This window comes from Strix aluco, chromosome Z (assembly GCF_031877795.1).
Source record: "Strix aluco isolate bStrAlu1 chromosome Z, bStrAlu1.hap1, whole genome shotgun sequence".
Classification (NCBI taxonomy): Eukaryota; Metazoa; Chordata; class Aves; order Strigiformes; family Strigidae; genus Strix; species Strix aluco.
Genome location: NC_133971.1, coordinates 49,939,283 through 49,962,967, shown reverse-complemented (window position 1 = coordinate 49,962,967; position 23,685 = coordinate 49,939,283). Strand labels below are relative to the sequence as shown.

General features: G+C 42.7%; 1 protein-coding gene across 5 annotated transcripts in view; it reads right to left on the bottom strand.

The window, feature by feature from the left end:
- Window positions 1-13,700: 13,700 nt before the first annotated feature.
- Window positions 13,701-23,685, bottom strand: part of SEMA6A (semaphorin 6A) — a 115,412-nt gene continuing 105,427 nt past the window's right edge. For all 5 annotated transcript variants that reach the window (XM_074812453.1, XM_074812454.1, XM_074812455.1 and 2 more), the window contains one exon: window positions 13,701-17,808. In XM_074812453.1, coding sequence (XP_074668554.1) covers window positions 16,619-17,808 — 1,190 coding nt within the window. In that variant the 3' untranslated portion in view covers window positions 13,701-16,618. The remainder of the gene's footprint in view (window positions 17,809-23,685) is intronic.

Below are 23,685 nucleotides of genomic sequence, written 5' to 3'. Positions count from 1 at the left end.
GAGAGCAGTGCAGGAAGAGGAGTGTGAACCTTCCTCTCCTGTCTTACGCTTACAGTGTAATTAGGATCACATAAATGCCAGTGCTGTTAACAACCACAGTGATGACTGTTGTATCAGAAAAATCCCCCTGCCACCCGCCTCCCAGGTGTTTGCACTTACATATCACTTCCCATTAAAATGGTCTGCAGGAAGTGCCGGGGGTGTCAGAGCTGGGTGATGGAATTGAATTAGTTTGAATAACTGAATAAGTTTTAGGTCTTGGACTGACAACTTGTTCATATACATTTTAAATGCCCAGCAGCAGCTGCATAATTTGCTTTACCCAGGCACGGCTGTTCACAGCATCACAGCAGGGTTGTACAGGGCTGCTGCTTACTTTTAACCTTGCTGCCCTCAGGATCCCTTCCTTGCGGGAATGATCTGAAAGACACAAATTCAAATGGTGTAACTGCAAATAATCGATTTACACTTTCTTTCTTTCTTTCTTTCTTTCTTTCTTTCTTTCTTTCTTTCTTTCTTTCTTTCTTTCTTTCTTTCTTTCTTTCTTTCTTTCTCTCTTCCTCTCTTCCTCTCTTCCTCTCTTCCTCTCTTCCTCCCTTCCTCCCTTCCTCCCTTCCTCCCTTCCTCCCTTCCTCCCTTCCTCCCTTCCTCCCTTCCTCCCTTCTTTTCTTTCTTTTCTTTCCTCTTTTTTTCCCCTGAATTTGAGAGAACTGAGAGGCCTGTAACGTTTCTGAGGTATAGGGTGGCTTCAGGTTGCCTGGGAAGTGTCTCTGCTGCACCTTGGAGAAAATAGCGTATATTCTGATTTATTCTGTTTATACCTCATCCTGCAGAGCACAGGCACAATGGCGAGGAGGGGGAAGTTTCATAAAGGCCTTTTGTGTATCTCACTCTGAAATCCAGTATCAGTAGATGAAACAAAGACCAAGCAAGGCGATTTTGAAGAAACATTTAATAATTTATGATGTACTTGGCACTTGTATATCACCTTTCATCCATGGTTCTTAAAAGACTCCAGAGATGTCAATAAATGATACAACCATAATAATGTCTTATTATAATAAATCCATTTTGTATGTCCATAAACAGAAAATGCATTCCTAGCAAGATGAATTGTTTTATCTATAACCAAAAAAGGGAGTCTGTAAGAAAGAGGGACATAAAAACAGAAATCTTTGTTTCCATCTCCTCTTAGTAAACTTTTTGAGGAAATTCATAGCTTTAGGCAGAAGAATTATTTCATACTTTACCAAAAATACCTGCTTGAGTGTCATTTATTATCCATAGTGCTTGTATTGCCTCCTACACATGGTGGATGTTTGCCCTCCTGCTCGGTAGCCTTCCAGCACAAAGGGTTTTACCTCTGTATGAAGAAGCAATGTGAAGCCTCTGTCTCTGTGATTAGGCTCATCTGCAAATATTTTCTTTTATATGTTACCAATAAATAAGATATTGTCTGTAAAGTCTTTTTCCCCCAAATGCAAAACAGGTGATGGTTGGCTGTGAAAATCAGAGCCACCGAAACCTCATTCCCCCCTGGAGTTTTGGTTTGTTTTAAAGATTGCATTATTTCCCTCCATCATCTAAAGTACATATGGGCAAGTGTCTGAGGTTTTGAAGCCAAAATTTCCAACAGGTTTTTCAACTTATAAACAGGAGTTCAGGCTTCAATAAGCAACACAGAGGGAGGAAGGCTGAGGCTCAGTGCATGGTACTGCCCAGCAGCATGCACTACCCAGAGTGACTGGACTCATTCACTTAGTGCTGCTATATCTTATAGAAATGTCCTTTAACTGACGGCAGGTACAACAGCAGTTCATCAAGTGGCAATGTGGTAGATGTAGCTATGGAGGTGGTTTCAGAAAAGGTCAAAAAAAATCCAAATGGCCTTCAGTGAGATTTTGAGACTGTTTTACTGCAATCCTTTACTCTAAGCAGAGGAGAATAAAAACACCTAACTCTGGCTTGTGCATATTTCTACTGCACATCAAATTAAAAGAAAATGCAGAAATTAAATGCAACTATTCGGAAGGAAAATTCCTTAATGCACAAAGGTCTTCAAGTGAGAATGTTACATGCAGTACTTACCACTAAGAACATTGTTATTCACCAATGCTCACCACGTAGTGGCATCTGAGATGTTATTCTGATAAACTATTCTAAACAGATGGGTTAACTGTGGTTTCTTGGAAAATGTACTGGTTTTAATTGCAGTTACATTAGCTGCATTAATGGACATGGTAGGATGTGGGTGGATGTGTACTTGTACTTAAGGTTGTCCAATGCAAAAAGATGTTTGCTGCTGTTTATAGTATCACCAGGCTTTGTCCAGCAGGAACGCAGGGGCCTCAGCTAGGTGGGTATTTCAAACCAATGTTGCTTCTGAAGTGCCAAGAGTAGTGGTTTGTGGAGCCATGGTGAGGCAGCTTCTCCCTGCCTCATCTGAAAGCCTCTAATGCCTTCTCATTTTGAAGTTTCAAATGCGCTTTGGAATAGTGCAAGCTTTTGAAATGTAGTGGGGGATTAGGGTGGTGTTAGTCCAGTGAAAATCCTTTTCATTCTGACTGAAATACACACTTTAGGAGATATGTAAATATATGATCTGAGGAAGTTTGTTAGCATCTAACAGCAAATCTTGATGCTCTCATATGCAGACAGACAAACTAACTATGTATTTTACCATGTAGCTTTGCTGACAGTTTGCCTCTTTTCCTTTATGGGTTATTTGGTTCAGTTCTTGCTTCAGTTATAGGAGCCCTCTTTTATTTTTCTATTAAAGATAGAGTATTAAAAAAATACATATAAATATACAAATACGTGGTAAACAGATAGGCTGTGCTCACTGGTATGCAGTGACAGGACAAGCAGCAATGGGCACACACTGAAATACAGGAAATTCTGTTTAAACAGAAGAAAAACGTTTTTTTTTTTTTCTACTGTGAAGGTGATCTAACACTGGAACAGGTTGCTGAGAGAGGCTGTGGTGTCTCCGTCTGTGTAGATACTCAAAACCCAAGTGGACACGAGCCTGGGCAGCCTGCTCTACCTGACACTACTTGAGCAGGGGGGTTGGACTGGATGGGTGGCCTCTGGAGGTGCCGCCAGCCTCAGCTGTTCTGTGAGCCTGTGAATACATCTGGATTCTCTAATGTGCACAAATATACATTAAAAAATGATGACTCTTGATGTCATCTGGGGACCTGGGCTTATCTCCGCCAGCCCACACTGCTGCCCAGCAAAGCTTGCCCAGTTTGTGCGGAGGTGTTACAGCTCTTCAGTGCTTCCTCTCTGGCACAGCTAGGGTCACAGTAGGGACCAAAAACATCCTGAGACAAGAGGAAGGAGGAAGAGGATATGGTCCATCTCAAAGTTGCTGGGACCGAAGAGGCCTCCTTGGCAGAGATGCTGGTGAGGGATGGCAGGGAGCCTTCCTCCCCTGCCCTGGTGCTAAGGCACAAGGCTCGCTGCCACACACAGCAGCAAAAAGAGATCAGGAAGAGAAAGGCATTGCCATGTGTATCATGCTGGTCATGCAGACAAACGCCTGGCACTTCATCTGCAGGACCTTCCCGGCCCCTCTAGCCGGGAACACAGAACAGCCTTGGGAAAGGGACAGCAGCCGAAATAGCTGTGCATGGTAGATAGCTCTTCCATTCTGGCATTAGTTTCCACTTAAAATAAAAATAAACCCATACAAACCTTCCATGAATAAACTGAGAGAAAAGCTAAGTGAAGACCATCCAAGCAGGTTTGACAGCAGCAGTACAGCTGATGACTGATTAGAGAGGTAGCTCACTGAAGCCCAATTGTAATCTAGTGTTTAATTGCTCCTGGCCAGTGCCAACCCCCTGGGCAGGAGGCAGCTGGCTGCCTGCAGTGTTCATACCCCAGAGGAGAAGGGGAAAAAACTTTGCTGGTGGGTTTTTTGTCTTTGGCACAATTTGGAAACAAATCACTCATCATTTTTGTTGCTGTAAATGTTACACTTTTTTTTTTTTCTTTTACATGAGGCAACCTTTAATTAGCTGCATGAGTAAGACCACACCATCTCTCTTAAATGACTTAAATTCTAGCCTCATAAGGTTATTTCTTTTGTGGGAAGCTAGCAGGTTTTTTGACCCTATCTACTCCTACCCTCCTCATGGAAGAACCTGCTGCTGCATGCCACCCCACACCCCACCCCCGACATTGCTTCCTACTGTGACCATGACCTTCACATTTTATTTCTGATGAGAGGTGAGGTCTCTGAGACTGCCAGGCACTTTTCTGTGCCTCACCCCAGTGGCAATGCTGCTCCCTGGGAAAGAAGCCCCCTCTTTGCACCCTTCACCCCCAGGCTGCAGCACTGGGGCAGCTCCCTGCTGCTCCCCCAAGCAGCCCTTTTCCAGTAAAGCCATGTGGAGCTAAAAAAGGTGCAAAGGGCTACTTTCTGCCAGATTTTCTACAGCTATCAAACCTCACTATTGAAGAGACCAGGAGATGAGGGAGAAAGGATTGGTGATCGTTAGTCAGCTCTTGAAAAACAACTTCACAAATTACCACTGCTGTGAACAAGTTGCTGTACCAAGAACTGAACATAAGCAGTTAATTTGTTGTGTACTATCAAGCTGAGTATTGTTTTTAAATATATATAAAATGTGTAATATAGTATATCTTGTATATCATATATGTAAACTATATACATATTTATATCTATCTTATTATATATATTTATATATATATAAGTAAAGTTATTTATGGTCAAATTGCTGCAGGACAGTTTCTCTCAGCAGAAATCCCATGATGCTGGAGGCCTCCCCTTTGCCCATCCCTTGGCAGCTGGCAGTGCTGTGAGCATCAGGGCAGTGCCAAGGGCAGGGCAGGATCTGCAGAGCACCTGGGGGCTGGTGGGAGCTGGAGGTTCAGCTGGTGCCGAGCCCATTATCCACAGGTGGAAGCGCACCTCTCCAGGCAAGGCAGTGAGGTGCTCTGCAGAAATGCCCCCTGATGAGTGACCTGCAGTCATTGCTCCCTGGGGCAGCATGCTGCTTTCCTTCTCTGCTCTCATACCAGCAGGTTCCCTTTTTATTCTTCTTCCACCCTGCAGGAAAGGACATTTTTTGTTCCTGGCTCCTTTTGCTTGAAACAGGAGTTCCTGCATGCCTGCTGTATTTGGAAATTCTTGACAAGAGAGAATTCTTTTCCTTTCAAACCCTCTTCCTTTTTCTCTGCTTCTGCCACCTGACTCTGCAGGCTTTGGAGCTGTGCCTTTCCTCAAAGCTGCCAGTTAAACCAGGCAATTCAGAGGACAACATGGATGAGAGTGACCTGGGACCTTGTGCTTGCCCCTTGTCCCTGCTGCTGGTTTGCAGGTAGCCTGGGTAAAACTGGCTTCAGCCCTCACTTTACCTGCTCATAAAATGGGTCATCCAGCCTATTCTGTGTCAAAGTAGTGACTGTTGGGCAGGTAGCAAGATAAAGGGGAAGGGAGAGAAAAGAAGGATTTAAAAAGGAACAGTCTGATTCAAACTCCTTTTGAACTACATGAAGGTTCCCTGCATTCTCCAAATCAGGTTGAAAGCAACTGTGGATACCTACAGACTTCCAAGCTGGGGGAGAGCAAGAGGCACTTTTGTGCAACCATCACAGAGAACTGCAAGCATCCTTGCCCGTGGCTGATCCTTGCACCCATAGCCTCCCTGCAGCACTCACAGCACCTGTGTTTTACAGTGCCAGCCATAGGAGCAGCGGCCTTCCCTGTCCCATGGGGTGAATGTCCCACAATCATGCCAAATCTTGTTGGTCATGAATAACATCACACTGGAGCACTGCCTGGGTGATCAGTTCTAATGGGATAGCTTTTCATTTCCATTTTTAAAGCAATGGGGAAAGGTCTCATATGTCTTTGTCTAGACCAGGAGATCAGTTTATCCTTTCTCTTATGTGATGTAGTTTCAGAATCCAAAGATGGTACATAATTTTTTACTGCTTTTAGGCCAACTCTAAATATGAGTGAAGTCCTTCCCAGCATTGTAGCAGCTAGTAGTTCAACTTCAGGTAGACTTGTTTTTCTTACTTTCATTGAAAATTAAGATGAACAAAAATACCTACTGAGTTGCATTTGTTATACAAAATGACATGTTCATTTAAAAGCAAATGCTCTGGAGACTAGTTTTCTGCCAGTCAGTCTAATGTATTTCATGTTCTGTGTTTGAGTATCAGAGATCTTATATCAGCTATGATTATGGGTGAGGCTGGCTTCTGGACAGTTTAAATAAACTATGTGGTGAAGTGGTTACACTGGGAGACAGAGCCAAAGCCCCAGCATTGCAGACTGACTAACTCACGACTCTTCTCCATCTCAGAAAGCCCCTGCCTGAAATTCAGGTTTCCCTGCATTGGGTGGTATTTAGTATGAATTACTCACATCACTAAATGTGTTTGTCTGTATAGGGTATTTAATCCCTAAATGCAGATGTGCTGCAGTTAGGAGATGTTTAAACATACAAGTTACACTAAAGGAGAGGTGTTTGAATGTAAATGTGAATTATTTAAATTTTCAGTAACTGGGCACCCAAAATAAACAGTTTAGGACAGTGGGAAAGCGAGATGCATTTCTACTCACAAAGTGTTTATTTAACCATAGCACATCTCTGTGGGCTTGATTACCTGCTGATCTTAAAGATGAAATCTCATTTAAATGCATTTTAATCCTATTAGTACAGCTGAGCCAGTACAGCAGAGGATGAAAAAAACAGTGCCACAGTCTGCAACAGCCAAGCCCTATTCCTCTGCCCTTGGTGTTTCTGACGGGCTCACAAGAACAGCCAGTGAGTACCACACAGGGAAACCAATACGTTCACACAGAATTTGTGGGACATGAGTAAGGAGAGTGGAAGCAAGTCCTGAGTCTGTAGTATACCTTCATTGGCACGGCACTGCTTTATGCCCATTCAGATCTGTTGGGTAACTCCTTGAGGTTTCCTGTTTTGAAGGGTGGTTGTTCTTATGGAGTATGCATGGCTGTCTGCTCTGGGTTGGTTTGGAAGAAGCTCAACACCATTCTTAACATGGTTAGAATGTTTCCTTCAGCAGGGGACCTGGGGCTCTGCCCAGAAAAGCAGTCATTCAGGCCCTGTTTTAAAACTGGGAGCTGACTGGGTGAAATTATGCTTAAAGTTAAGTGTTCCCCTGGGTCAGCACCTGTGTTGCCAGCAGGAATGCACTCCACCTTTTCCAGAGTACACATCTGGATCAAAACACTGTGCCCTCTTTTATCGCCTGCTCACCCTGTTGAATTCAGTACCTCCCCAAAGGTTGTATTTCTGCACTGACAGTGAAAGTCAGCCCTTAATCCACCCACTGCTTGGGCTATGCCAGTTTTATAAAGATAAACTAACATCTCAGTTCTATGGTTTTTTTCCCTGTTTGTGAGTTATCTGCAGCACAGAAATGCTACAGGGACATTTCACAGGACCAGATCCAGACACATTGCCATGGATGCTCCAGCTTGCCACTGCTCCAGGCTCTGCTTGAGGCACAAAAGACTATTGGCTGCAACAAGGTGGTAAAATTTAGCAATTGGGGTGCAAGCGCAGCACTAGGGGTTAGTGCATTGGGTGTGTGCTTCTCATAGACACAGTCCAGTTACTCAGGGAGGTTCACTATCTGAGACTGCTTGGGACAGCCAGTGGTGCCTCTGTTATCTAAGAATGTTACTCTGCTTAAATTAGATGCTCTTATTTCTGAAATACTGGCTTGCCCTTTCTCCAAACCAGGCAGAGGGAGTCCTAAGATCCAGTTCCTACCCCCAGCCCTGTTCAAATCTTTTATCCAGTGATGGTGTCTTGCAAAGCAACTTGTTGTAAAATATCTTGCAAGAAATTAGGCATGCCTTCACTGCTAGACATGCTGAGGCTTGTATCCTGTTGGTCTGGCTCTGTTGCCTTGTATGCACTGTCATACTGTTTCTGTACCTGGGCCAGCATGCCTTTTTAATTGGACCTAATGCTGGGCAGAACTGCATGGGTCTGGGTGTCCAGGTCACAGCTGGGAGGATGAAGGACATGTTAGCAGCACTGCATAGGGTCATGTATTGTCTGCCTAAGGACTTCAGCATATCAAGATCTTGAGAATAGTCAGGTCTGGGGGAAAGCGTTTTATACATCAATATTTCTGCAGTCTTTTAACATGCTTAAGAAATGCACCTAATGCTGTGTCACTATTATCATCTATGAGATCAGTACAACTAATGAAAGATGTATGCAGTCAGGTAAATTCAGACATAGCTATCTCTTGTTTGGATAAACAGCTGAGTTGTCCCAGTTAGAAACTTTGCATTTCTGGGGACACACTGATTGCACATAGTGAAGGGCAAAGTGCTTCTTTCAGATGGGCAGATTATTAGGCTTTAATTAAAAGGAAGATCTGAATGTATGTCTGATTTTCCTGTAACACACATGTCCAGATCTCTGATTAGCATTGCAGGGTGTTGCTTTCTGCTTTACTCCCACCAATATATGTTGTGTAGTATAGGCTCCATACAGATGAGAAAATACATGAGGACTGTCTCTGCCTGAAACCTGACATTTGGCTCTGAGAATTTTCAGTTATTGTTTTTTCCTTATTCTGAAAACATGGTGCTACAGATGAAAATACTTTGTTTCAATCAAAATTTTTCTTTTCTGTTTAGAGAAGATATTTGATTATCAGAGAGAAATGTCCTTCAGATTGTGGGTTGGTGTGGTTCAGGCTTGTTCTGTTCTTGTGATACTATCAAAAGGTAAAATTGGCCTGTGATACCATACACCACACCAAAAAAAAAAAAGGTCGGAAGAAACACACACTCGAACACACAAGTCCTTGAACTTCCACAAAGAGATATCACGTTACATTTTGCAGTGTTTCCTAGGAAACCATTTTAGTGTAAAAGGAACTCTTTGTCTCCTACTCTTTGCAAAATTGTTTGAACCACCATATCTCATAAAAGGTTGCTTCACAGGCAATTTATGCAGCATTAAAAAAAGCTCAGTCTGCAGTTTCCTGCACCATCAGAGGCAATACCTTTATCAGCAGCCTGAATACTTTAGATTGTATTTGCTGAGAATTGATAAGATTATGTCATCATTTCTGAAAGTCAGAGAAATAAAATCTTCTTGTTTTCTTTTTTTTTTTTTTTTTCCTTTTCCAACATGGAGTGCCTTTCTCTATACAGCAAGGCAGTATTAAAAAAAAAAAGGCAGAAATTGTTTTGGGAAACTCTTATCAGCACCTTTTAACTAGAGTGTTGACTGAGGCAAAAGTCCGTGGTTTTTGTTGGTTTTTTTTTTTTTTTCTTTGATCACAGAAAGGCTGGAACAGGGTTTCCACAAGCGTGGCTGTTGTTCCCTGGTGTTAGCTATTGTGTGGCTGTGCCCACATGCTGATGCGTGCCACCTGCTAGCCCAAATCCAGCAGGTCGGAACAAAGGACTCGCCCACCCTGAATTACCTGTGCCTTTCAATCCTGGAAGCTGAGCCCCCTGGCTGTGCAAAGTGCTTCCCCAAAATGGGGCAGTTTCTCGGCAGCCTGACCCAGCAGCCTGGCTGCCCTGGAGGGTGCAGCTGTCCTGCTCCTGGGCTTGCAGACAGGGGAAAGTCTTCCATGGTGCTGAATACTAGGGCAGAGCTTGCAGGCCAGAACGAGCTTTTTGCCAGTTACCTTTCGTTATTTATCATCTTCCTTTAAATCCAACACTAGATGTCTGCTATTCCATCTTAAGGAGGATGCATGTGAGGGCACGCAGTGCCTCCATCACTGTTGTGAGGCTGGCCTGTGCTTTCCCTGCACTTTGCTTAAAGAGCTGACCTAATGATTTTTGTTCCCTCCTGTAGTCCCTGTCATTTATAGTTGTTATAATTTCCTGTCATAGTTACTTTTTTCCTCCCCCACCCTTGCAATATTGCAAGGTTCAGCTATACGGCTGATGTGCTCTGACTGCAGCCTGCTAGATTTGTCTTTGTCTTAATATATTATTTATGATGCTATTATTCCTTGCAGTGGACTGCCAGCCACACTCTGCATACAGTTGCTGGTCTTCCAAATGCATCATGGCCAGCAAAGGAAAGCACTGATCTAATTGAATTAACAGTGGTGCTGTTAGCCTTAATAGAGTTTGTCATGAAACACAAAGCAGATGTGACAATGATCTTGGTTAGTAATATTTTTGTCTCTACTCCCAGACACAGTAACTGTTAGCCAGATCAGTGGGGAGGATAATTCTCCTTTGCTTCCTTAGCTTCCTGTGCTTCCTTAGATATGTGGCGATCACTTTGGACTGATGGTTGAAATAAGCGAAGGACTTGAATAGCAGAAAGTTTTATATTCTGATAATAAACTTGGCTAATTAAAACAAGATGCAGATGGTACTGCCACCTAGCAATTTTCACCTCACTTACTCTGACTCCAATTATAACCTTCCCCTACTGACTTACACTGTTTAAATTACAAAGTCAGGGGATAGATGACTATTTACCTGTTTCTATTTATACAAAGAAGTTTAACACATCATCATTCTCCAGCACAAGCCATGTGATGATGGTCTTAGTATTTATTCTGAAAAGTATCTCCACACTTTAAGAAAAGGGAAAAAGTAATAAAACGACTACCTAGAGACTCATTAGCAGACACACACATCAGCAGGAAGCATATGAATATTACACACACAGTGTGTTTCTCTAACACTTGTTGGTTGGAGCAGGTGCCATACTTCTGGGAAATTAACTTTAATTGGATAAATAGAAAACTGACCTTAACTAAGCCAGTCCAACCCACTTCCTGAGCTTATTATTTTCTTCAGACACTCTGAAACACTTGACAATCCCTTGGGTGACTTTCGTTTCTTCCCAGAGCAAAACACTTTTACAAGGTGTTGTTAGACAATCAGCCATCAAGAATGGGTTAGGTTTGCTTGACCCTGCCTCAGCACAGTGGGGTAGACAGACTACCACTTGAGGTCTTCCACATTGCTTTAAACAAGCTTTATAAGCAAGCTTTAGGGAGCGAGAATCCATGTCCAGCCCTGGGAGAGCACAGAGTAATCCTGCTAATTCTGTGATAGAAGAATGGTCTGGAAATGCATCCCAGAAATTACTCTGGCCATCAGCTGGACCACAGTGTTGTTCCTACTGTCGATGCATTACTGTTCTGGTCCTTTATTCTGGCATCCCCTTTCATGCAAAATCAGCCCTGTGTACTGCCATCCTGCTGGCAGTAAAGTACACTGAACTGCCCATGCTTTTCCTGATTGCCTACATTTTTTTTCATGTGAGGAGCTTTCAGGTGCAAAATATGCCCTGCTGAAGAAGTTATGGTGGGGCAGGATCTGCAGTTGTCTTTGAAATGACAGCTCTTTCTTTGAAAGCGTATGCCTATTGAAGGGAGAGAGGAGGAACAGTGTGGTGGACCAGGATTTATTTATGGAGACCTATTGTTCTGAGTCATTCAGCTGGGTTCCATTTTGTGTAAAAATATGTATGCAAATTAATGCTGATTGAAAGGGATCTTCCATGCATCCCCAATGACATGCTAAATGAGGTCAACATGCGTACCATTAATACAATGAAGAAGGTGACACTAACTTGACTGAAGTGCTCAAACCACCCCTGCTTTCTTCTGGATATCTTCTTTGCCCTGTTCAACCCCAGGGAGTTTTTGCAGTGTGGCAGCAGTGGTCCCTGAAGGGGATGGATCTCATAATTCAAATAGACAGTGGGTAGCTCAGAGGTCTCCTCCTCTGTCAAAAGCCACTATACTGGAGGCTGAGGGCACTGCCTATTCTGAGGGGGAGGCCGTGGGTGCTCAGTGGAGGGACATTTCCTTGGTGACATGTTGCTGTGGGTGCCTGCACTGCACTTGGCTGGCCAATACCCCAGCAGGGCAGTGGGGCCTGATGCAACCTGCTTCCTTTTTGCACAGTGGTATGGTAAGACAGATCTCTGCCAGAGGCTATGTGTGTGGCAGTGCAGAGATGCACATTTGGCGAGGTGTTGTGAGGGAAAATTGCTTTAAGGGGCTAGGTTCACACCTTCCCTTGGGCCGGTTTGTGGCCATACAAGCAGAGCAGTTACAGAACCCATACAGCTCATGCATCAAGGCATCCCCCTTCCTGCCCCCTCTCCCTCATACCCATGCTTTAAATAGACCTTCCTTTCCCTGGCAACAGATAGAGGAGCTCTGCAAAGGAGGCAGCCAGTGCCACTGCTAGAGGCGTTCTTGGGCCCTGTCCTCCAGGCAGCAGCCTGCAATTGTTTATACAGAAATATTAATACTCATGTTAAAAGAGAGGTGTATTAATCTTTGAATAGCTTCCCTAGGTGCTGCTTATATGAAGCATTTCAAATAAGGCTGGACAAAGTAACATCACAAAGGACTGGCTGCAGGACTGAAAACGATACACGTCTCTAAGCACCTGGAGACCTTTTACTTTCCCGCCTGCTGTGACTCTGGGAGCACACAGGTCAAATGCAGCAGAGTGTGAAGCACTGTGTGACTAGTGCCTCTGGTACCTAGATGGGGGGTCCCTTAACATCACTCAGGGCAGCCTGACAGGTCCTGGCCATGGCAGGCGTCCTCCCCATGTCCACACCAAACACCTGCATGCCAGCGTGCCTGGCTCAGAGGAAGCCTACAGCCGAGAAAAAAACAGGTATGCGTCTGTGGGCACAGCACTCAAAAATAATGTTTGCAATGCTCTGCTCTTGCATGTCTCTGCTATGCCAAGGCCACCATCTTTGGAGCCCTGGTGTCCTTCAGGGCAGAGAGGGGGAGATGGAGCTGCAGAGGGGCCTGCCACTTTCCACTGAGGAGAGCGTGTCAAGGCTTTGTGACTTCTCTTTTTAAATCCATCATGACCCACTCCTTGAGGAAAGCCAGTACTTCACTTTTTGCTGAGCCAGGGTCAGGGCTATCTGTAGTGCAAGGTGGGGAACTGATAAGGCTCTAGGTCCTGAACAGGGTGTCCTGGCAGGGCAAGAAAGCCTGAGTATGACCTGAGCAAAGGTAAATTACTGGATCAGATCCCTTGTTGCTATACGGTCACACAAAACTCCTGTCACAAAACACAATCACTAAGCCCAGTAAGTAATGTAACCAAGCATTTACCTGTACTGTAATGGATGTGCGTAAGTGATCTCCATTTACATAAAACTGATGTGGAGAATGCAGGTATGTTTTAATGACTCTCAGGACTAGGGACATTATATACTCTTTTGTTATTTATCTGTTTACTACCATTTTCTTGCGGAATTAGTCTCAGGCACCATCCTCATCCTCTAAATCAGGTCTATGAAGCACAATAGATTTATGTCTGCTGAAAGAAAACACAGGCTCCTCCATTATTAATATGTAAAGCCTGAAGATGAAGTCACATCTGTATGATGATCTATTCTGGTGGACCACGCATGCTTAAAAATCCCAGCCTTGATCTTTTAAACTATCAAGTCTGCCATAAATATTTGATGATGAACAAGCTCATAAAAAGAAAATGCAGAATATGAATAGAGGGAGAGCAAATGTGTGATTCAATTTTTAATTACCATCACCTTACTCTAAAGTCAAGTTCATCTTCTGTAAGAGGCAGAAAGTAACAAATTTCTTTTTCACCATCAGCATGGTGTTTGTTTGTATTTTGTTAAGAAAAAGGATAAATCATCATGGAAACAAAAGAACAAGGACACAAGACATAAGGTAGAACAGTCTGGTTTTATTACCATATGTAATCAAGAGCATTTATTTCCCCTTTTCTCTTCCTTCTTTCTTTTTCTTTCTTGCTTTTTTTTTTTTTTTTTTTTTTTTTACAACATACATTAAGTTGTGAATCAGATGTTAGGGGGATGTGGAAATGAAGGGAAACTGGTGACATCACAATACTTTACAACTTTACAGCAAATGAGAGTCTGAATTTGTTGCATCTACCAGTGTATAGCAAGGGTGGAAAGCAAAGGCACACATAGGTTCATGAACCCCTCGAAACAGAGGGTGGAAGGGAACCGGCGTTGGGAAAGGACAAAACCAGAAGACCCACTGAGTACAACGTGCACGTTTCAAGGTCAACCGAGTAACTGGTGTGGTGTACATCGTCAAGGCAGATCGCTGCACAAGCTGTTGCCATGATTATTTGTCTCTATGTTCTGGGAGAATGCTTTGTGGGGTAATATCAACGGGACCTGCACATTTGGTAATCCAGGGGTTTGGAGCTTGGTGAAAAGGTTGCGAGTTGGTTCTTTTTTAAAAAAAAATGACCTTGCTACCTACTGTTTTCAAAGGGTTTTCTGTTTGTTTTTATTAAAACAACAACATTGCTTTGGATACAGATCTATCTACTCCAGTCTGCATAGTTCACTAAGGGTGAACAAAACTGTTTCATAAAAGCCATGATGAAATGAAAGAACATGCAAGCACCCTTGTTACACACTTTGGTCTAGACCATCCAGACTTTATATATACCATCTATAAGCTAATGGACTTAAAATCTGTCTTTTCAATCATTCAGAAACAAAACCAAAACCCTGAAAAACAAATGGAAGTATAAAATTTTAAAAAACAAATTGAAACAGAAACAACCACCTTACTCAAACATACTGTTCAGTAGATATATATATATATATATAAAAAGCTTAGAAGCGATCCCCATCATTTTTCTACAGTATGTTGACACAGTTATTGTAACAGATTAAAAACACATCTACATTTTTGCATAAACTGAAAGACTGGAAAGGAACTTACACACCTGCGCGCACACACACACACGCACACACCTGTGTGCGCGCACACTCCCACACTAGCTACATGCACAGTCACACAAAAGAAACAAAGGAAAAAAAAAACCAGAACACTTTTCCCCAAAGAAGTATATGCAGCATCCTTCTGGAGCAGCAGGTAGCTACAGCAGGAGCCCGCCTGCCTGTCCTAGCTCCATGTGCCCTGCGTGCTGCAGGATGTGTGGCTGGGCTTGGCCCCTCTCACCAGCGCTCATCCCCAAACAGGGGACACACCAGCTCCATGGACGAGGGTGCTGGTCACTTCCCTGTTGCCCAGTGAGAATGATCCCCATGCTGATGTGTGGTAAAGGGGGAGCAGGAGGCAGGGGAAGGCAGAACCCCCAGCATGGTGCCTTGGGAGCATCACTGCTTGTGGGTGGTTTTGAGAGAGGACTTGGCACAGCTAGAAAGTCAAATTGAAGTGGAGGGTATGGTGCTAGCCTAATTTATTGAGGGACATGGGGTTATGACAATAACCACCATGTTCTTCTTTCAATGTCTTTACTCCAGTTCTTGAAGGGGCTTGGAGAAGGAAGGATCAATAAATATTTGCATTACTCAAAGGGGAAAAAGAAAAAGGTTTTACATACTACAGCTCACAAGTATACACAACTGAGGGTGTAAGGCACAAATTTACATGTGGAAGAAAACAGGCTATTCACAGATATATTCCCACGAAAAACCCGTGTGATAAGACCATAATTTATGCATGGTAACAGCCGGCATATTAACTAGTTCACACTGTTTGAGGATTTTGTTTGCCGTCTCACATGCAAGGTGAAATGAGATGGCACATCACAAGCTGGTGCCTTCACAGAAAGTATTAGCTACTGACAAAGCCATGTTGATAGCAATGGTGCACAAATGTGCGGCTTTTAAGAGTTTCTCTTGCAGTTGCTTTAGAAGTTATGAACTTGCAGTATTTGTTGCTGTCTTAGGTCAGAGGCCCAGCCAGCTAATTAGCTGAGAGACTTAAATAGATATCCCCTTTTTTTTCAGCTAATGAGGCAGTCCAGGCACAAAGTTCAGAATTCCAGCTCCAACTTATCTAACTCAGTGAATTTATTGGAAAAATAAAAGAGTTTTAATTACTCCAGTTAATGAGTTTCATGTTAAATAGGTATAATTTTCAAGGTACTTCTCTGAAGAGCTGCTCATAGGATGATATGCAGAAGTAATTTCCTTAGGAAAAACAAAAGTTGAACAATAAATAAGAAGAGTTACTTGAGTTAACAGTCACATGTTATTCATTAAAAGAGAAGGGTAGCAGAAATCTATGACATAGTTTGCCCAACATGGCATTTAACTGCTGTAACCAAATGGCTGTAACACTGATGGGCATCATTTCACAGTACCTGCACGTAGTAAACTTCTGCCATTGTTAAGTCAGAGTTAGCTTTATCAATGGGTTCTTTTTTTTTCTTCTTTTTTTTTTTCTTTTTTAAATTTGTTTGTTTTTGTAATTATTTGTTTTGCTTTTCAGAGCATTCTTTCCCAGTTCAGGAATGCGCTGTGCAGTTGGGGGCAGGGGGTGAAATGTCACAGTCATCTTTCACCTGTGTGCTTTTGGCTCAATGTTTGTGATGGATGGTTAGTCTTTTGAGCAAAGAACTGGCGGGTTGTGGGGCTAAGTCCTGCAATTACAAACCTTCAACCATGGGTCATATGGCTCGGGTTTAAAAAAATATTCCACTTTTCCCAGAGAGCAGAAATCCAACACATTTTCAGCTTGCAACAACCATCTTCTCAGAGGAGCGAGTGGTAATAGTTGCAGAACACTGGCTTTCAAGGGCAATCTCTGCTTAACTGACGTCCTCCCCCATCCCCCCACCCCACTCTGATTATGTACATGCATCGTTGGGCTTCATGGACGTGGAAAGTGGAGCAAAGGAAGGTTTGGGAGGTACATCTGGCTTTAGCGAGGGCGTGCGTTTCAACCCTGACCTCGTCAGTGAGTTGTAGGTGGTCAGACTCGGCTGCCGAGATACAGTCACAGCCTGTGCCTGAGCAGCGTGGACTTGTATGGAGTCCACTCGCTGCGGGGCCGGCGGTGGGTTGTCACCCCGGCCAAAGCTCTGATTGCGGGAGAGGTGGGACGAGTTAGAGGAGTTGGTGTTGTTTCTTTTGAGGGTTGATGTCTGGTGACTTCTCGTGAGTGAGTTTGTAGGATAGCTTCTCTTGTAGTCCACGTTGTAAGCAGAAGAGTGCACCTCCAGCCGCTTGCTCAGGCCACTCTGCGACAGCGAGGCACTCGGGGGCCCAAGGGAAGCTTCCCGCTGGGGTACTTTTGGTGGCAGGCTGTCGAGATTTTCCACCAGGTTAACCCCGTGGCTGGGGCTTTTGCCACTGAGATGGTCCTTGATAGTTTTGTACTCAAGGGTGGCATTCTGGTCCTCCACAGACATCTGAGCCCCATCACTCATTTTTGGCTGGTCAACATACTCATGCTGGTAGCCTTGCTGGGCTATGGGCAGGACCACAACACTGGGAATGTGGCTAGGAGAAGCCCTGAGTGGCAGGTCGGTTGGGATTACGGGCGAGGCCATTGGGGGGATATCTTTTGTGCAGGCATTGATTATGTTCTGGTTTCTCTCCCATTCCCTGCTTCCACGGCTGGGTTTTCTCTTCTGTTGCAGGGTTGGGGTGGACTCGGGGGTTGGCAGGGCAGCCAGGTCCAGATGGTGCTGGTCAGCTTTGATTAGCATCTTGGCAGTGCTGCCTGGAGTAGCCAGCTTGCCATTGTGCATCAGAGGTGTGAGGATAGCTTCAGGCTTTGGCTCCTTGGACTGAGCATCCCCAAACAGGCCACTGAGCTTGGTAACGCTGCTCATGGAGCCACGGCGGGAGTGGGTCAGCTCCTTCTCCTTTCTCTGCACAACAGCCACGTCTCTGCGGCGATGGTCACAGATGCAGTACACTATGATTCCTGAAAAGATGGCCCCCATGACAAAAGCAAGAATAACAGCAATGGCCAACAGAGTGACCGGCACCAGTTGATCATGACCCTTCAGGTAACTCTCACGAATCACTCCTGCAATAAACAGCATACAGTGGTTAAACAAACTAAGGATGGGGAAAAGCTACTTATCATTAACTACTTTGTTCAAAGGCATGCCCTGGGAGGTTTGTTTGTGTTTTGCACGGTGATTTTTGATCAGCTTGCCCAAATTTGGAGACATACTGTACCTGCCAGCTACATCTTGCATGTACACCCTTGGGCTTTCAATACACCTTTCAGATCTGAAGTTGAAGACTACAAAGTTCAGGAGGGGAGAGGGAATTTACTTGCAGGGCAAGTGCAATTGGTTTGAAATCCTGGCCCTGGGGAACTCACACTGACTTAAGCAGGTCAGAGCTATTATTTCTCCTCCTCTGACATACTGGTCATTCCTCCCCTCTCCTCCATCTGATCTCTCCTCAGCTAATACTATCTTATTTTTACTACTGGTAAACCATCCACACTGAAAAACCTTTAAAAGGAGGAGAGGAGACAGATACTCTGCAAATACCAGAGAAGTGCATCCCACGTTGTTTAAGGCTTCTTTCTCTGATCGTCATTCTGTTATCTTTGTCATGTGTTTTAAAAGTCAGTGTCACATCCCTGAGCTTCAGGAGGATGCTTAAATAACTATGAAGACAGAGCACTGTGTTGAAATCTACTGAGTCTGCTAGATGACTGTCCTTGCTGTTTTAATTTTAAAAGCTTTCTCTTGTTCTGAACACATGAATAGGTCGATCTCTGTGCTGAAACCTGTGCTTTCTCATGTGAAAGCCCTGATTCCGAGGGCCTCATCTTGTCATCTCGTGCTATGGTCAGAGATCACTGTCAAATCTTACTTGGCCCTCCAAGTGCCCGCTGTTAGAGAAGGCATCTCTGGCAGAGCGCACCTCCTCCATCTGAAGTCCCTAATATAGCATTAATCAATACCCTGAATTTCTGACAAAAGTAGCTTTTTCTGAGATAATTGGGCACCAAGCCAGCAGCACTAATGAAACACAAGCACAGAGCCTCTAGTTTGCTTTTTTTCCATTTCTGTTTTTGTTCTTAATGCTTAACAGGGAGCAGATACAGCCTGACAAGGAGCTGAAGGAACATCTCTCCCACCTCTTTCTCCAGAGAGGGTCCAAGCACCAGGGCATTAAAAGCTTCACATGCTCTAAGGAAATGTCCTTGTCCTTATTATAGGAGAGACAGCAAGACAGAAAATGTATCTCCAAGGCTCTCCTGAGACTTCATGAAGATACAAAAATTTCATGTCGTAAATCAACTCCTTCTAGAATAACATCTTTTCATGTATTTGGCAGAGAAGGTATTAGTGGCCCAGAATTAGAACCAAATGCAAAATACTCCTCAGCAGACTATGTTAAAAGAGCTTTGGAAAGTTGCCACTATCTCACAGAAACTTTTGATAAGTATTCTGGCTAGATAGAGTATTGCTTCTACAACATATATTTTTCTGTCCCCATTTAATTGCAGTGTTTAGGTGGACAAGGGATATTGTCTTACAAGATAAGAACTTTATGTTTAAAAGCAAAACAGCTCTTGAACTCATAAGCCCCTGCATGTGACATCATAGCTGGTTGACACAGAAATTACTGTGCTGTGACAAACAAAGGATTATGATTTCACAAGGAAAATATATAGCACGAGCAGATGATCACGTAAGAAAATAAGATCCTGCATTCATATAAACGTCTTAATAGTAAAAAAGGGGAGGAGAGTAAATCTCAGAAAACAATATATAATTAGAAACAATCTTCAGATTAATGTTTCTAAGAGAACCCTCTTTTAAAGCCCAGCAGCTTTTTAAGAGGCAGATTTTTCTATTCTTTGTCATCAGCACTTAACAAGCAGCAGTAGAACCTAGCTCTGTAATTTAAATCCACATACAAAATTGCTGTATATAGACCAGAAGCGCAGTCTAGTGATTATGGCACAGTCAGCAGTAACTACATTTCACTGCAAAGTTGTTGGTCTTCTGTAGACCTTCACCTGCTGATATTTACATGCTAGACCCTGCAGCATTTCGAGACCAAATTTATTTACACTTGTAAAACTGTCTGTGGTCATTAACCGGAGAATCAGAAATAGAAAGTCTTAAATGGGTGGGAAGGATGGTCAGGGAAGTGTTAAGTCTTACCCAGAAATGCACTGCTGGATGTGAACTTAAGAAAAGCTTCAACTTAAAAGCATGATTTCATGGACACCTTCCATGCACAAACTTCTCAGAGATATGCCCCTGTGAGCACTTAAGTTCAATGTTTTTTGCATGAAAAAGACTCAAAATCCCAGCTCAGTGCCCACCTAAGGGTGTAAGCATCTACAGTCAAAGCCAGCATGTGTTCATGAAGGGAAAGTCATGTGTTACTAATTTAATATCCTTTTTCGTATAGACTGGGGCACAAGAGCCTGGACTGCAGCTCTGCAGAAAGGGATCTGATGGTTTTACTTGATGGTAAGCTCAATACGAGTCAACGATATGCCCCGGTGGCCAAAAGGGTCAACTATATAAAAATATTAGAATGTGTCCAAAGGAGGGCAACAAAGATGGTGAAAAGACTACAGGGCATGACTGGTGAGGATCTGCTGAAGATACTCAGTTTGTTCAGCTTAGAGAAGAGACCTCATTGCTATCTGAAACTTCCTCAAGATGTGTGAAGAGGGAAGTGCTGATATCTCTCTCCCGGGTGTCCAGTGATAGTATGTCAGGCTTAAAACTTGTGTCCATGCCTGACACTTCCTACTGGCTAAATGAGGTGGTCCTACAACCCTCAGCCTTCTGCTTTAGGCTAAGTCCTACTCTGTGAATGATAGCCTTCAGCACAAATCTGCATCACTGCCTACAAAAGCAACATAAGTCTTTGGTTTTACACTACCAACAGATATTGAATCATTACAACTCACATTACAAAATTACCACACAATTCAGACTGAATGACCATGTGTGTCCAAGAAAGGGGTAGCTGAAATTATGTCACTCACACTGCAGGTGTTTTATCAACAGAAATTTATGAGGGTCTTAACACAGTTTGATGCCAGCTAGCTCCTCCTGAGCTCAAACCTTCCTGATGTTTATTATGTTTTCTATACTAGAGTTAAAGGATATTAACATTAGTGGATTTGCTCTAGGCAGGCAGATCTTCTCTGGACACAATGTCAGGTTGATTTTTTATCATGGATCACATCTGCGTGTTTTAGTTATGCAAGCAATCCCAACAACTTTAACTTAAATGAAGATGGGCAAGATTTGATCCTGCATTAATGTTTATGAAATAGATACAACTAAGTATTGAAACATCCTACTTTCATGACCACAGGGAGGGAAATCTAATATGAAATAGGCTGATAACTGCAGTCATTGTCAAACAACATCTCAAGCCCCTAGGATCAGTAGTAACTGTCTTCACAGACTGGGAGGAATAAGCAAGTGTATGTCCCCAAAACAAGCTACCTTGAAAGCAGTTAGGACAGTGTTCGTGCCACTTTACAGTCTGCCTTGTGTGCGTTTTTACCTATCCTCCAGTTGTTGAAGAACAACACAGTCTGCAAGGCTCACTCCAGCACCATTCATTAGCACTCATTATTAAAAGAATTAGAATCAATGAAGAAAATAATCAGAAAAATGGAGGGCCTACATTTCTGAAAGTGAAGTAAAGTATTCAGACTCCCAGCTCAGAGGAAGTACCTGCTATTGAAAAGTCTTATGACTATATATTGTCTGACATGCTTCTAAGACATTATGTACCAGAAAACTGACTGGGCTGGCTGCATAAAATGCTGTGGAACCAGACTGTAAAATATGACTGATATAAATATGAATATATTATTTTTATCGTATATTTAATAATAAAACAATTATTCTAAATTAAATACTTTTAACATACTACATTTAGAACTTTTCTGTTTGCAATATGTTCTTTCCAAATGTGAAAATAAATTGCTTATTTCGTTTTATGTGGTCTGAACTGCTCATCCATACTCTCCACTGTTTTCTGTAGTACCTAAGGATGTATCACCACGGATAATAACCAGTTATTCTTTGGAAAGGGATATTGTTGACAGAATTACCTGTATTAACATTATACTTGGGAGAAGTCTGGTGGTAAAAATGGTATTAAAACTGAAAAAGCTTCAAAGACATAGATGAGGTTAAATATTTGCACCTTCAAGGATCAGACCTTACATGTTGCTAATGCCCAAACATGTTGACACTTATCTATCTCCCTGAAGTCTTCCAGTAAAGTCCCTTGCAAATCACAACTGGGCTTACAACTTCAGGGTCTTCCCACCTGCAATGTACCATTATTTCGGACCACTAAAAGAGCCAGGCTAGTCACCTGATATCCTCCACTTTTCATGGCCATTCTGATTCCTGTAGACAACCTGATCCTTCCTCCTCCGCTAACTTTCTGTAATTTCATCCCATGTCCTTTTGTCTGCATCTCCTAACATCACCATTCATTTTCTCAGTCAGTATGCCCTGTACTGTAACAGTCTGGAACATGCAAAATCACCTCTACTTACTCATCTAATGAGAGAGAAGACCTGATATGGTATTGTATTATTCTGCTATACATAATTTATGCTTTCTTCCAGCAGAGCTTGTAGGTAAGGTACACAGTGTTGGCTGGCTGGTCAGGACATTAAGAGGACATTAAGAAGAATGTTTCCAAACCTTCAAAGTGTTTCAATTTTGAAATGAGCTAGTGCTCTATTCACATGAATAGAGTATTGATCTAGCTTGTTCACTAAAGGTAGTTGGGGAAAAAGCAAGGAGACATTAAATTTTATGTCAGTAATACATATACTTTTTCTAAAGTTCTAAAAAAGGTGAGAAGCAGACCTGCTGAATGACTCTGGGTGAAAATAAAGAGAGAGAAGACCAGAGATGATACAATGATATAGATCTACTGTATACTAGATCATCATAAGCAGGAAGGAGATGAGGCTTCTTATTTTCACCAATTAACAAAATTATTCAAGGGCTAGGACTGTACCTCTATATCTGCTAAAATACAAGTTAAAAAGCAAGATGTGCACAGTGCTAAAAGTATTATTGTATGAAAATGCTAATGAAGCTATTCTGGGCATGTTCTCTGCTCCTTCAAATTCTAACAGGACAGAACTTCTGAGGGCAGAAATGTAATTAGGATGAAATAATCACAAAGGGAGAGAGTTCATCATTCTAAAGAATACACTGCATGAGCATAACTGAGTAAGAATAATGAATATCAGTACAACAAACTTCAGTAAAGGAGGGCAGATAAGGAAAGACATGGAGATCGAAGCATTTACTCCTTTTCCTGCTTCACTTCACCAAAAATCCCCACTCTGATCTGTGATCAGAAACGTAAGAGAGTCAGGCAATAACTGTCTACCAGAACAGAGAAAAGATGTAAAAATATTTAGATAATGTAGATGTTTTCAAGTTGTCTAAAGGAATTAATCCCCGACTGCTTAAGCCAAAGCAATTTCTAGACACTGTGAAGTATCTTGGAGAATGCTGGAGGAAGTATGAGCATCAAGAGCTCTGGAAAAGGACAAGCATATTACCTGCCTCTGAGATGAGCCAGAAGGAGGACCTAAGAAAAGACAGACCTGCCAGTGCAATTTTTAGAATGGAAATGACACTAGAACAAGTGATTAAACAATTTTATGAGCATCCAAAGGACAATAAAGTAATTATTAAAAAAAAAAAAAAAAGCCAAAGAAAATTTGCCAAGAATAAATTACATTAAACCAGACAAACTTCCTTTCTTGAGAGGATAAATGGCTTACTTTTTATGCGGAAACATTAAGTATGATACCCTTTGACTTCTGTAAAATATTTGACTTATTTTCTCAGAAGCAAATGAAAGTGAGCTAAAACCTGCTGAAAACCTGCAGTTGAAAAGTACTGATCAAACG